Genomic DNA, 15,012 nt, shown 5'->3' on the forward strand with positions numbered 1-15,012 from the left:
TTTCTGACCCCATGATAAATCAGGCATCCTCAGGCCTGTCTAGAGGTGTCACTGAGCAGCTCCAGAAGGGGCAGAATTAGGCAACACAAGGTTGGAGGCTATGGCAGGTGGGTGGGAAGCCACAACAGTGCCTGTTCTGGGACGCGTCTGTGCCTCCTCCATCAGCTGCAAAGGCTGACTGCAGTGAGAAAGGGACTGACCTCGCTCCATCTTTGTCTGCCACAAACGTGGGAGTGGCTATCAGGGGACTTCTCAGGTCTTTCCGGATATAGATTTTCTCAGTTGAAGCAGCACAATTGCTTGGTTTCTCCCGTTGCACATCGAAGGGCTTCCGTTCACTCTGTACAGCTTAAATCACAACATAAACATTTGCGTTTAGAGAAACAATTCAAATCAATAAAAACCACATCCCTCGTGGTAAAGTAAGGGGTTTTCTTTAGTAAATCCATTACCGCAGGGAGGATGACTTTGGTGCTAGGTTTATCTAGCTCAGTTTTCACAGTGGACTTTTCGGCCAGAGAGAAGAAATCAAGCCAAACCATGCCATGTCAAATCTAAAGGCATAAAAAAGACCTCACGATGGGTGGTACTCCCTGCTAAGAAACTGCAGCACAGCATCTACGTGGCCTATGGAAGCACCCATGAGCCTTCTGGGCCATTTTGTTAATTTTATGTTATTATTTTATTGTTTTTTGTAGAGATGAAGCCTCATTATGTTGCCCACTGGACTCAGACTCCTGGGCTCAAGAAATCCACTTGCCCCAGCCTGCTAAAAGTGCTGGAATTACAGGCATGAGCCACAGTGCCCAGTTGGTTTTTATTTCATGATGCTAACAAAATAGACCATTTCAAGGATAAAGAAACGCCCATCTTTGGGCCAGAGGTGGTGGCTCAAGTCTATAATCCCAGCACTTTGGGAAGCTGAGATGGGTGGATCACTTGGCCAACATGGCAAAACCTGGCCTCTACTAAAAATACACATATTAGCCGGGTGTGGTGGTAGGCACCTGTAATCCCAGCTACTTGGGAAGCTGAGGCAAAGAGAATTGCTTGAACCTGGGAGACAGAGGCTGCAGTGAGCCAAGACGTGTGCTACTGCACTCCAACCTGGGCAACAGAGTGAGACTCCGCCTCAAAAAAAAAAGAAAAAGAAAAGAAAAGAAATGCCCACCTTCAAGTAGGCCCTCAATAGAATGCATTTCCTATGCCACAATTTGTAGAGGAACCCTTCTAATTTCCAAATCAAGTCTGAATCACTTCTGCAAACTCTTTAATGGGTGTCAATTTTATATCATGCTAGCAAACTCTCCTTTTAGCAGTCTAATATAAGAGCAAATATGCATGTTAGAAGCAACTGAAGAAAACGAAAGCTTTTTAAAGACAAGACAAAAGTGATGAAGGTCAGGGACTAACATTCAGATATGCTGCTAATCAAACTGCTATCCAATTGAATATTGTGTTTGCAGCTACAGCTGTGATCATCACAAGAAAACTGATTTCAGTCACTGCTCTGAGTAAAAATATTCATCATTGAGAAAAAGGAAAGCTTAGCAATGTGGGCCAGTCCCACACCAAGCCAGTGATTTATTTACTCACTTTGGGGAAAGAGCAGTATCATTAGATTAAATAAAAACATCACACCAGGCAGAAATTAGGTTGATATTTCTAATTTCTCAAAAAATAAATTTCCATTTATTCTCCAGTGAATTTTACAGATTCCCATTCCCAGAAACGTCAACATCAATACTGAAATACATTGGTTTTCAGTGTTCCTACAAAACTATGCAAAAGATGACAGAACCACGCAGCATACTCAGCGGGAGCCTGCAGTCCTGGGTCCACGGCCACCAGACTTGCGAGGCTGAGTTGCATGCCTTGCTCTGCTAAGCTCCATTTTCCTACTGTGGTTTGAGCCTAACTCCACTCTCCTTGAATTTCTTTGTGCTGCCCATCTTAGGTCCTGGTCTTCATGTTTTCACCGCAAGTTAGGGAAGTGACCTCCATGCTGATTGGTCCCTGAAAACCCCCAAACTTCTGGCTATGGGAGTGGAAAGGAGGGGCCTGAGACCTTCCCTGGCTGCCCCACACATCCAGAAGCAATATATTTCTCTTTAGAACCCCAGTTACACAGAGGCTTGGCAAAGGACCTTATCCCAAAAGAAAGCAGAGGGGCTAAGAAGACAAGGAGTAGGCTGATGTAATCCTCAGGAGCAATATATAAGTAAGGTGAATAAGTAGATCACAAAAGAGGACCCTGTGGCTGAGAGGCTACGTGTGTCCTCAGGCGTCATAGCTCTCTCTTAGTGGCACACCTGGAGGTAGATTTGGTATCAGCTTTCCTCCAAAGCCTGTGTCCAATCCACTCCACTAAGCTGCCTCCTGATGCATCTGGAATAAGGCTTTCCATACACACAGCAGGAGAACAGACCAACCCCCGCAGCACTGGCTCTGAATCACCTAGCTGACCCATGAGGTAAACCAAAACGAAGCTTAAGTGCGTAATTTTTCTTCAAGTATTTTAAGGCCAGGTATAGAAACCTTATTTTTTCTTGTTTACTCTCTCCCTCTGTGTTAACTCATGTGGTTTTAAAATATTGTTACTCACATTCCATTTTCATGCCCATCTCTAAGCATTTTTTCAGCCGGCAAAACTGACAGCGGTTCCGGTGATGTTTATTGATGATGCAGTCTTGGTTGCTCCGACAGCTGTAGGTTAAATTTTTCCTCACACTCCTTTTGAAGAAACCTTTGCAACCTTCGCAACTCACAGCCCCATAGTGACGGCCTGAAACAGGAGAAAGAATATACAAATATTTTGTGACTATATTTGTGGATTCAGTTCCTGTGCAAGTCTTATTGAAGTGATGGGTGCATACGCTGTTAGATGCCAACAGCCACGTGGCCTGAGCATTAAGCATACTGGCCACACCCTTCACGTAATTTCTCTACAACCTTTCAAGTAGCCTTATGAGTTCATGATGGAAATACTGAAGCTCGGACAGCTTATATGACAGCTGGCAGATGGCATGACCTTAGTGCTCTTAGTATACAAATGGTCTAACATAGAGTAGGAGCTCACAGGTGACAGCTGAACTCTACTATCCACTTGAACACACCTGGGTCCTATTCCTGGAGATCTGGGCTTATGAAGTGGATCAGGTCCCCTGTCCTGCCACAAGTGGCACATAGCAGACACGTGCATGTGTGGCTTCGGCACAGAGGGTCTCACTTCCTGCATTTACCCCCTCTCTCTGATTCACGTCCTGGGCCCTAAGCCTCCCCTGGGGAAGCGGGATAGTCACAGGGAGAAGCGTGGGGACCGTGACTGCCAAAGCCCACAGCAAAGGAGGATTACCATATGGCTCACCTGGGCTAGCTACTCAGAGCCTTCTAGAAACACAGTTCTAGGAATGCATTTATTAAACACAGTTCATTTTTCTAATCTCGTTTTACTTTGGTGTCTCTTTTTATTTTTGATACATTGTAATTGTCCATATTTATGAGGTATAATTTGATATTTCAATATATCCACATGTTGTATAATGATCAAATCAGGTAGAGTGACCACCACCTTATGCATTTATCACTTCTTTGTAATAAGGACATTCAAAAACCTTTCTTCTAGGTATTTTATAATATATAATACCTTATTGTTAGCTATGGCTACAGTGCAACAGAACACCAGAACTTGTTCCTACTACTTAACTGTAACTTTGTACCAGCTGGTCAGTCTTTCCTAACCATCTCCCACTTTTCCCCTCCCGCGTCTTGGTGCCATTGTTCTACTCTCTGTTTCTATGATATCATTTTTTTTTTTTTAAGGATTCCACAGGAGTGAGATCATATTTGCCTTTCTGTGTCTGGCTTATTTCACGTAACATGATGTCCTCCATATTCATCTACGTTGTCACAAAGAGGAGGATTTCATTCAATTTTATCTATTCCACTGTGCTACATACCACATTTTCTTTAGCAATTCATCCACTGTTGGATACTTAAGCTGACTCCGCATCTCGGCCATTGTAAATAGTCATGCAGTAAGCATGGGAGTGCAGATATTTCTTCAACATAATGATTTTATTTCCTTTGGATTTGGATCCAGTACTGAGATTGCTGGATCATGTGGTAGTTCTAGTTTTAATTTTTTGAAGAACCGCCATACAGTTTTCTATAGTGGCTCTAGTAGTTTACAATCCCACCAACAAGTGTTCCCTTTTCTCCACATCCTCCCTAGCACTTCTTTTCTTTTGTCTTTTTAATTGTAGGCATTTTTTCTTTTCTTCTTTTTTTTTTTTTTTGAGACAAGAGTCTCAGTCACTTAGACTGGAATGCAGTGGTGTGATTTCGGCTCCCTGCAACCTCCACCTCCTGTGTTCAAGTGATTCTTGTGTCTCAGCCTCCCGAGTAGCTGGAATTATAGGTGTGCACCACCACGCTAGGCTAATTTTTTTATTTTTATAAGATTTTATAAAATAAAAATAAAACCTTATATATTTTATAAGATCTTTTTTTTTTTTTTTTTTAAGACAAGAGTCTTGCTTTTGTCACCCAGGCTGGAGTGCAGTGGTGCGATCTTGGCTTACTGCAATCTCTGCCTCCCAGGTTCAAGTGGCTCTCCTGTCTGAGCCTCCCAAGCAGCTGGGATTACAGGAACCCACCACCACACCCAGCTAATTTTTGTATTTTTAGTAAAGTCGGGGTTTCACCATGTTGGCCAGGCTAGTCTCGAACTCCTGACCTCAGGTGATCCGCCTGCCTTGGCTTCCCAAAGTGATGGGATTACAGACGTGAGCCACCGCACCCTGTCAAAAAATATGTATCTTATAAAAATACAAAAATTAGTAGAGATGAGGTTTTGCCACGTTGGCCAGGCTGATCTCGAACTCCTGGCCTCATGTGATCTGCCCACCTCAGCCTGCCAAAGTGCTGGATTATAGGCATGTGCCACCGCACCCAGCCTGATTACAGACATCCTACCTGGAGGTGATACCTCATGTAGTGTTGATTTGCATTTCCTTGCGGATTAGTGATGTTGAGCATTTTTTCATATAACCGTTGGCCATTTGAATGTCTTCTTTTGAGAAATGTCTGTTAAGGTATTTTGCCCATTTTAAAATTGAGTTACTTGTTTTTTTTGCTGTTAAGTTCTTTATACGTTCTGGGTAGTAATCCCTTGTCAGGTGTACAGTTTGCATGGTATTGCCAACTTTTAATTATCAATGACATCAAAAAGTGCCCCTGGCCAGGCAAGGTGGCTCACGCCTATAATCCTAGCACTTTGGGAGGCCGAGGCAGGCAGATCACAAGGTTAGGAGTTTGAGACCAGCCTGGCCAATATGGTGAAACCCAGTCTCTACTAAAAATACAAAATTTAGCCAGGCGTGCTGGCAGATGCCTATAGTCCCAGCTACTCGGGAGGCTGAGGCAGGAGAATCACTTGAACCCGGGAGGCAGAGGTTGCAGTCAGCCGAGATCATACCACTGCACTCCAACCTGAGCGACAGACCAAGACTCCACCTCAAAAAAAAAAGTGCCCCCTCCTTCAGTTTAGCTTTCTTATTCACAAAGTACTTTCACATACATTATGCCTCACTTGTTTCCAGCTGAGACTGACCATGGACATGCTCTTCTGATTCTGTCTTGTTTGTATAATCCAATTTCACAGCTACATTGCCAAGGAGAATACATTTCACAGGATTACCATTTATGGTGGCTACAGAGAATCCCATTGTTCTAAGCTCTAGTATGCAAAACCATTTTCCAAGTGTGCATTTGGAACAACTCGGTCTTGTTCTTTTAAGAATAGTTGTGGTAAAGTGCCTTCTATAACATTGTTTTTCCTTTCTTTGCAATATATTTCCCTGAGTTCTCTATCTCTTTGAGTGACACTAGTATCAGGAGACAATGGCACCAAGAGCCTGTGACTAGGCCTTTCCTTAAGCTCAGAAGAAGACTGACAAAAGGGGAAGTCCAGCAGATTCTATGGCCCTTTTGTTATGTTCATGCTTCATTCATTTGTTCAGAAGTTTGTAGAGTGCCTTTCCTTGCTGAGCAAGAAGACAAGAATACAAAGATAGATGGTAAGACATGGTTTTTGCTCTGACATTCTGATGGGGAAGATAGGCCTGTAGAGTGAATTATATGAGTAGGCAACAACTGATTAGAGAAATCTGTAGGAAAGGGCAATCAGAATCACAGGCAGCACTGTCTATCTGCCTACTGGGGTAGGTAAGGACTTCAGAGAAGGGATAGGATGGATTGGGTTTACCAGGACAAAGGGTGGGAGGAGAGGCAGGCACCATTGGCAGATAAATGGTGTCACCAGCATGGAAGAGAAACTGGAGCTTCCGATCTTCTGTAGATGCTTGTCTGGGTCTGTCTTCCTAAGAGGCTTGGTCCAACCTCCTTTTTAAAAAACAAAACAAACAAAAACCAGGACTACAGTGTCCAAAGTTCCTGTGAATTTTGTGACCACAGAAGAAAGTGGAACCAGGCAGCCATCACAGAACACAGGCCTGTGCCCTTGGCATCCCTGGTACTGTGTTCTTATAAAATACTTTTCCATTCCTTCCTGTCTGCCTCACTAACCTTCTATGGATCCCCAGTACAAGCAGGCCAGCACTTGAATTTTTGGGCCAGACATCTGCTTCAGTCTCACTTTACCCAATCGTAATCACAGAAGCCTATGAGCTCTCTCTCAAGGACACCGTGAGTACAGACCTTAAACTCTAGGCCCTGGCTCCACTTGCTGGAATGCCCTCCTCCTGCTCCAACGAATATGTACACAATCACCAAGGCTCCCAGGTGTTACTGCCTCTGTGGGGCCTTTCCTGACCCTGGGACTCTAGCTGGAATCACATGCCGCCTCCTGCTTCATTACAGCAGTTATTCATAGTGGGTTATAGTAAGGGGATGATAGAGACAGTTACAGTTAGGATGAAGGGGGATTATACAAATTATACATCTTGTAAAATAGCCAAGTGCTGTGCAAATGCACACTTAACCAAGATCTACAAATCACAGAAATCGTTTCTTGACTTTTCCTTTTTATGTCTAATTATTCGACAAACTACCTTATTTACATCATTACCCCAATAAGAAAAGTAGAATTCATGTGTGAAACCTACAAACGTACATAAAATGGTCTTTCTAAATTAACTACCACCCCACCTCACAACAGTTACTTCATGCTGTTGGCCCGTTATAAGTGCCAACATAACCTGGAACTACATACCGGAGGCTTTGTCGCCACAGACCACACAGTACTCTACCACCTGGGGCCGCTGGACGTCCGTCTTCCCCAGTAAACGCTCCACAGAGGCAGAATCCGTGACAATCTGAGAGAAACCAGGAAATAAACAGGGGTGCCAATTAAAAACCAAATCACTGCTGGGCACGGTGGCTCACGTCTGTAATCCCAGCACTCTGGGAGGCCAAGGCGGGTGGATCACCTGAGGTCGGGAGTTTGAGACCAGTCTGGCTAACATGGTGAAACACTGTCTCTACTAAAAATATAAAATTAGTCAAATGTGGTGGCGGGCGCCTGTAATCCCCAGCTACTGTGGAGGCTGAGGCAGAAGAATTGCTTGAACCCGGGAGGCAGACATGGTAGTGAGCCGAGATCGTGCCACTGCACTCCAGCCTGGGTGACAGAGTGAGACCCCATCTCAAAAACAAACAAACAAACAAACAAACACACACACACAGACAAAAACCCAGATCACTAAGCAAAGTAATGTTTAACTATAAATTCTCAATGCTGGGTTTCTAAGCAGGAGAACTCTGGACAGAACTGAGAAAATTTCAAATGACAACTTAATCTGACACCCAGAATGGTTCTGCCACTCATCTGGACTGCTCATCAGCTGGGTGGTTTCCCAGGATCAGGTGCTGGTTTCCACTGATCTACTCTATCTGGCTACTACAACCACCCAAAATTGTGGCCCATGTGGGGAATCACACACAGACGCTTCCAAATGAAGATATTTAAGATTCTTCCCATAACAACTTGAATGTATGCAAAGAAGTGTATTGGCAGAGAAATAACCAAACTTTATTAATTAAATAACTAGGACTCTGACTGAGGCAGCCGGTGGTGAGATGACGAGAACAAATGACCTTTGAAACCTGCTATCTTCCCCTAATTTGTGGTGATTTTCTAGGCAACAGCAATTCATCTGGGAGAATACTATAACTGATATATGCGCAAGTGAAAAATAGCTGTTATTTTAAAATGTACTTGAACTTGAGCCAACAATAAGCCTTAAAATGATTTATACACGGTGGGAACACATACAGAAATCATTAAGTAGAATCACCTCTTGTGAAACATGCAACAAAATCAACAGCCATTCTTTCACAGACAAGGAGTACTCTAAAGGAGGAGGAATTCCTTTCCGATTTCAGATGATCGCAATGTACTCCGGGAAAGGAAGGATGAGACAGCATTTAGTAAGTGTGGCGTTAGGTGTCTAAAAGAACAGTTCTGAAAGCTGAACACGTTGGCATTCTGATCCCAGCTCAATCAGAAGACAAAAAATTTCTTCCCTTCCTTAAGTTTCTTCATAGTAGAACCTCCCCACCCAAAACAGAGATTCTAAGCAGCATGAATTCAACAGTCAAAAGGTGGAAGCAACCTATATGTCCACCAACAGGTGAAGAGAAAAATGTGGTCTATATACAGAGAGGAGTATTACTCAGCCTTTAAAAGGAATGGAATTCTGACACATGCTACGACATGGATGGGGGAAATAAGCCAGTCACACAAAGGCTGATTTCACTTATATGAGGTACCTAGAGTAGTCAAATTCATGGAGACAGAAAGTAGAATGGTGGTCACCAGGGGCTGGGCGAAGGGGAGAGGAGAGTTACTGTTCAATGAGTATAGAGTTTCAGCCTAGGAAGAGGAAAAGAGTTACACAGAGCTGGACAGTGCTACAACACTGTAAATCTACTTAATGCCACTAAACTGTATACCTAAAGCTGATTAAGATGGTAAGTTTTATATTATGTATATTTTATCAAAAATTAAAAAAAAATTAAACACAACCCTGACGAAGCATGCTCTGCGCTCAGCCATCATGGGATACTGACCTTGAGTTTCTGTTCTCTAAGTGTTGGATTTGGAGATTCTATGCTTCCCATCCTCATGCTGAGCAACAACCCTGCTTTCCTTCAATGCCTGCTCCTTTCCTTGCTGTAGACTGTCCTCAACCCCATCCTGCCTTGAGAGAGCAGGAAGAACCAGGGCAGAGATAGAGACAAGAACTGAGGGGCCCAGAGCGAGTAGTAGACAGTGGCAAGTAAAGACAGAATGAAAAGCTGGGACCACAGACCTGATGATCTGAACAAGTCAGTTCTCGCTTGGCTGTAGTCAGCCCTAGGTGGTACCTTTAAAATATCAACGGCTGACGCTTGATGGCTTTAGGTAAGAACAATTCTCCAGTAGCCTCAGGACCGGCTTGCTCATGCCAGTCTCCTGTGGCCACTGACCTCCTTGTTCTACTTCCATCCTCTCTGAGTGTTATAGCTGACTGTCTTCTGGGCCTTGCCACTGGTTTGCTGGTTTATTACTTTGGCCAAAGCAGCAACCTGCCATGTTTGCAGGTCCCCAAAGAACCTTCCAGGGATGGATTTGGCCTCGAAGGCAGATGTAAGAACAAGTCAGGAACAAGTTCAATAGCAGAAGTGCTGAAACAAATACCTGTCCAAAGGCCTTACCTGGATCCTGCCAGGAACGAGGTTGTCTGAGGTGGTAAATATGAGTTGCTTGGCGCTGGATGTCTCTGGGGAAGCCAGGATCACCTTCCCAGTTCCAGCTCCATCTGGGCTGGTCAGGATGAACTGCTGTTTAGGGGATCCGGAGGCGTCCACTGCGGTGACTATCTGGATCTTCTGTCCTGTCTGCTGGTCTGTGACAATCTGTAAGACACAACATGGAGACCGCTCTCATGGAGTGTCACAAGACCCATGCATTTGCAGGTGGTGCTTAAAGTGGTGACTGCCAAACACCTTGAATTAATGCTGTCTAACATGCGGTTTCACCAGTCCACGGTGAATCGAGAAAAACAAAACACAATAATGAGTTTTTCAGAAACAAATTTTCATAAAGCTTATTTTAGTCTAGGACCATATCTTTCCTACGTTTTTAGAAGTAAAATGTCCTTTCTTTTATGAAATGAAGGCAGTAATAAATAATAGATAGGTTTAACTTTTTGAAAATTCCTTGTCCTCACCTATTAAGAAATGTAGGCAATCCTAACTCTTGAAATGCTACTGATCCATAAAGTCCAAAAACTTGGGAATGACTGCTTCAAAGATGGCCTCTTTCTAAAAGGTCCTGTAAATACTATTGCCTTAGGTTGAGAGAATACAGGGAGACCCTTGTCGACACACACTCAACTCACCACTAATTGACCACCCACCTCCTTCACTCCCACTTCCTGACTCTGAGGTCTTTAAGGATAGAGACTACTTCTGATTCACTGCTATATCCCCAGGGCCAGCACAAGGCCTGGCACATAGAGAGAAGACAATAAAAGACCATTGGATGCACTGAAGGAAGTGGGCACTGACTCTGGAGAAGTCTTGACCCTTATTCCTCTGGGAGTTCCCACTCTTCAGGAGCATCACTGTCAAGACTCCACTTCTTCACACAGTCCTTGTCTAACTGCATCAGTCACAACAAAAACAGTTGCTATGACAAGAATGAATTCTCTTTTTCTTGCTCGTGAAGTTCTTTGAAGTTGTTCTAATCCCTGTCCTGCCTCTCTCCTAGGCCAGATGTTCCTGGCTAGCAGCACTGCCACCTCTCCCTCCAGGCACCAGCAGACCCTTACTACAAAGAGGACTCTGAAGCTGCTGCTGCTGTGTTAGGTGAGGGGAAACATGCTATGTCTCTGGCTGGAACTCAGTTTCCTACAGCACAGTACATTTATGGACAAGTCTAGCATCTGTACCACCTCTTGACAGACTTTTGAAATGGAACTCTGGCCAGGCACGGTGGCTCATGCCTGTAATCCCAACACTTTGGGAGGCCGAGGTGGGAGGATCACCTGAAGTCAAGAGTTCAAGACCAGCCTGGTCAACATGGTGAAGCCCCGTCTCTACTAAAAATACAAAAATTAGCTGGGCATGGTGGTGGGCGCCTGTAGTCCCAGCTACTTGGAAGGCTGAGACACGAGAATCGCTTGAACCCAGGAGGCAGAGTTTGCAGTGAGCCAAGATCGTGCCACTGCACTCCAGCCTGAGTGACCAAAGGGAAACTCCGTCTCCAAAAAAAAAAAAAAGAAATGGAACTCCCAAGGTTGAGATAACAAACTCACACAGTCTAACACAACAGCTTTGCTAACTGCAATATGGAAAATAAGACAATGTTGGCTGGCTCAAAATAAAATGACATAGGCAAGAAAAGATTCAATCACTTAAATGTTTACTGAGCACCCACTATGAGTCAAGCACTGTTCTAGGTACTAGGAATAGGGATGTGAACAAAAAAAGGTCCCACTATCATGGAACTCAACTTCTAGTGGGGGAAACAGACCCTGAACTCTGAACAAATAATATCAGTCAGTGTAAATGCCCTGGAGAAAACAAAAAGCAGAATAAACAGAAAAAGCATGACACTGGGAAGGAGACAGGGATGCAACTTTAGGAGGAGAGACATCTCTGAGTATGTGACACTGAGCAAAGACTTGAATCAAACATAAGAGGAAACTGCAAAAATGTGGCAAAGTGTGCTACAGGGTACAGCCAAGTGCAAGACCAGAGAGGACAGTAGAATAGGATGACAGATCCAAGAATGAATCCTCAGCTGATCATGGGACAAACCCCAGTATATCATCATTTCCAATTAAAGGGGCAAAAGATGTTTAAGGCTCAAGGAGAACAGATTTGGAGGGAATGAAAGGAAGAACCTTTCATCATTACAATCTGTGGCATGCCCAGAGTCCCCCAGAAACATAAAACATGAGACAGAAAATCTTGTGAAAAGAATTATCTTTAAAAAAATCTTTCCCACCCAAGGCTCAACTGAGAGACTGCAGACACAGGCTGGTTGACACACACTTCTCTCAGCTGCCACAGAAGGGATTTCTTGCGCCTTAGATAAACAAGGTGGCCTTTCGAAGCCCTTATAACCTTGAGCTCTGTGAATCAAATGTCTATCAATTTTTTTTTGAGACAAGAGTCTCACTTTGTCACCCAGGCTGGAGTGCAGTGGCATGAGTATGGCTCACTGCAGTCTCAACCTCCTAGGCCCAAGCAATCCTTCTGCTTCAGCCTTCTGTATAGCTGAGACCACAGGCGTGTGTCACCACACCCAGCTAATATTTTAGAAAAATTTTTTGTAGAGATGGAGTCTCATTTTGTTGCCCAGGCTGGCCTCAAATTCTTGGGCTCAAGTGATCCTGCTGCCTTGGCCTCCCAAAGTGCTAGGATTCAGGCATGAGCCACCAAGCCTGGCTCATGTCTATCAATTCTTATTTCCTTCCTAAACTGTTTTCCCTGTTAAGAAATGACATAGTTATGTGATTGAGAGGGGTCTTCAATTACCAACTAAAACCAAGGCAACACTAGTAATTCCTTTGCCCTTTTGTATTCAGAGATGACACATTCTGTACCAGAGCACACACAGATAACCAGCATGTCATTTCCTTGTATGCTCTTCTCCAGTCATTGTGGTTGAGGTATGGCAAGTATGAGGTAAGGGTATGGTGTTGGGAGGTAGAAGTTACTGGTTCCAGACAGGGACAGCAGCTCTTAGTGGCAGTATATAACATACTTCAAGGCTCAGAATTTTTTTTTTTTTTTTTTTGAGACAGGGTCTTGCTCTGTTACCCACGTTGGAGTGCAGTGGCATGATCCTGGCTCACTGCAGCCTTGACCTCCTGGGCTCAAGCAATCCTCCTATCTCAGCATCCAGAGTAGCTGGGACTACAGGTAAGCACCACCATGCCTGGCAATTTTTTTTTTTTTTTGAGATGGAGTCTCACTCTGTTGCCTAGGCTGGAGTGCAGTGGCCGGATCTCAGCTCACTGCAAGCTCCGCCTCTCGGGTTTACGCCATTCTCCTGCCTCAGCCTCCCCAGTAGCTGGGATTACAGGCGCCCGCCACCCGGCCCGGCTAGTTTTTTGTATTTTTTAGTAGAGACGGGGTTTCACCATGTTAGCGAGGATGGTCTCGATTTCCTGACCTCGTGATCCGCCCGTCTTGGCCTCCCAAAGTGCTGGGATTACAGGCTTGAGCCACCGCGCCCGGCATTTTTTTTTTTTCTCTAGAGATGGGGGTCTCACTATTTTGTCCAAGCTGGTCTTGAACATCTGGGCTCAAGTGATCCTCGTGCCTTCACCTCCCAAAAGCTGAGAACCAATGTACCTGGCTAGATTATTCTTTTCTTTTTTTCTCAAAGACTCACGCTCATAAAAATTCAATGAATTACTTATAATTTGGGGGTTTTTTTGTTTATCTTTACCCTCCTAAGACATTTGTATCCTCCATTTAGAGAGAACACCTCCATGAGAAAACTAAAAATGCAGGCAGAAAAAAAAAAATCTTCCAAATACCCTATTGGAACACAAGGGTGACCACTAAGCAAGACCTTGTTAACAAACACAGATAGATTTCTATTTAATGACCTAGAGGAAACATCAAATTGCAAGGATATATCCAAGCTCATTAAAATTTAAGTCGGCTGTGGAGGAGAGGTATCGTGCATAGAACTTTACTCCCTGAAAAGACACATTCCAGCCAGAATTCCCAGTATCTATTAATGTGACCTTACTTGGAAGTAGGGCCTTTGCAAATGTAATTAGGATAAGATGAGGTAATACTGCATTAGGGTGGGCCCTAATTCAATGAATGGTGTGTCCTTATAAGAAGACCACGTGGCAATGGAGGCAGAGATTGGAGTGATGCAGCTCCAAGCAAGCGAGGAATGCCAAGGACTGCTGGCACTCACCAGAAGGTAGGAGGAGACAAGGAAGGACACTCTCCTAGAACCTTACCCTGCTGACACCTTGATTTCAGACTTCTGGCCACCAGAAGGTTGGGAAAATAAATTTCTATTGTTTTAAGCCACCAAGTTTGTGGTAATTTATTGTGACAGCCCTGGGAAATTAATACAAGAGGCAAATTTTATTTAATTTCTTTATTTGGAACAAAAATTCTTAACTTTCTGTCTGTAAACTATAACAAATTGGGGGGGAGTAATGTAAGAAGATAAGGGCTATTTTCTGTGATTTTTAAGGCCCTCAATAGCCTACCTAGTCAGAGCTGCTATAATGCTTGTTGTGAAAAGGTGAATTTGTTTGAACATGATTGATATGTTAGTAAATAATTAGCATATAATGCAAATTTTGTGTTTATGCGTGGTTTCTTCCATGAATAACACTAAGTAAATAGGTTAACAGAAAACGACACTGAGCTGAAGTTATCCATGCAGGGATACTCAGTGCACGTGGTATGAGTCACATTCAATCCATCTGGTGATTTCAGGTCACCCCACGTCCACCACTCACAGTAATTCATGAGATGCAATCCTCCCTACACCTACCTCCAAAAAGAAACTACAGGACTTTTTCAAGGTAAAGTGCCGTATTTATTTATTTTTGAGATGGAATTTCGCTCTTGTTGCCCAGGCTGGAGTGCAATGGCACGATCGATCTCAGCTCACGGTAACCTCCGCCTCCCAGGTTCAAGCGATTCTCCTGCCTCAGCCTCCAGAGAAGCTGGGATTACAGACACACGGTACCATGCCCAGCTAATTTTTTTGTATTTTTAGTAGAGATGGGGTTTCTCCATGTTGGTCAGGCTGGTCTCAAACTCCCGACCTCAGGTGATCCGTCCACCTCGGCCTCCCAAAGTGCTGGGATTACAGGCATGAGCCACCGCGCCTGACCAAGTACCATATTTATTATAATCACTATGTATTTAACCACTTGCAGGTTTTATTAGATTCACTATCTGTTTTTTAATGTTACTGACAAAGTTTTTGAGTATTGTGTCACTAATCTC

At 43.9% G+C, this 15,012-nt stretch overlaps 1 protein-coding gene across 9 annotated transcripts in view; it reads right to left on the reverse strand.

The window, feature by feature from the left end:
• NR2C2 (nuclear receptor subfamily 2 group C member 2) overlaps nt 1–15,012 on the reverse strand; it is a 95,565-nt gene that overhangs the window by 18,146 nt on the left and 62,407 nt on the right. For all 9 annotated transcript variants that reach the window (XR_004228838.1, XR_004228837.1, XM_023216115.3 and 6 more), the window contains 4 exons: nt 9,721–9,921; nt 7,235–7,337; nt 2,606–2,785; nt 201–348 (listed from right to left, as the gene is read on the reverse strand). Coding sequence is in view for 7 of the 9 variants with exons in the window: in XM_023216115.3 (XP_023071883.1) it covers nt 201–348; nt 2,606–2,785; nt 7,235–7,337; nt 9,721–9,921 (632 nt within the window). In the remaining 2 variants the exon portion in view is untranslated. The remainder of the gene's footprint in view (nt 1–200; nt 349–2,605; nt 2,786–7,234; nt 7,338–9,720; nt 9,922–15,012) is intronic.

This window comes from Piliocolobus tephrosceles, chromosome 2, assembly GCF_002776525.5.
Source record: "Piliocolobus tephrosceles isolate RC106 chromosome 2, ASM277652v3, whole genome shotgun sequence".
In the NCBI taxonomy this organism is placed as follows: domain Eukaryota; kingdom Metazoa; phylum Chordata; class Mammalia; order Primates; family Cercopithecidae; genus Piliocolobus; species Piliocolobus tephrosceles.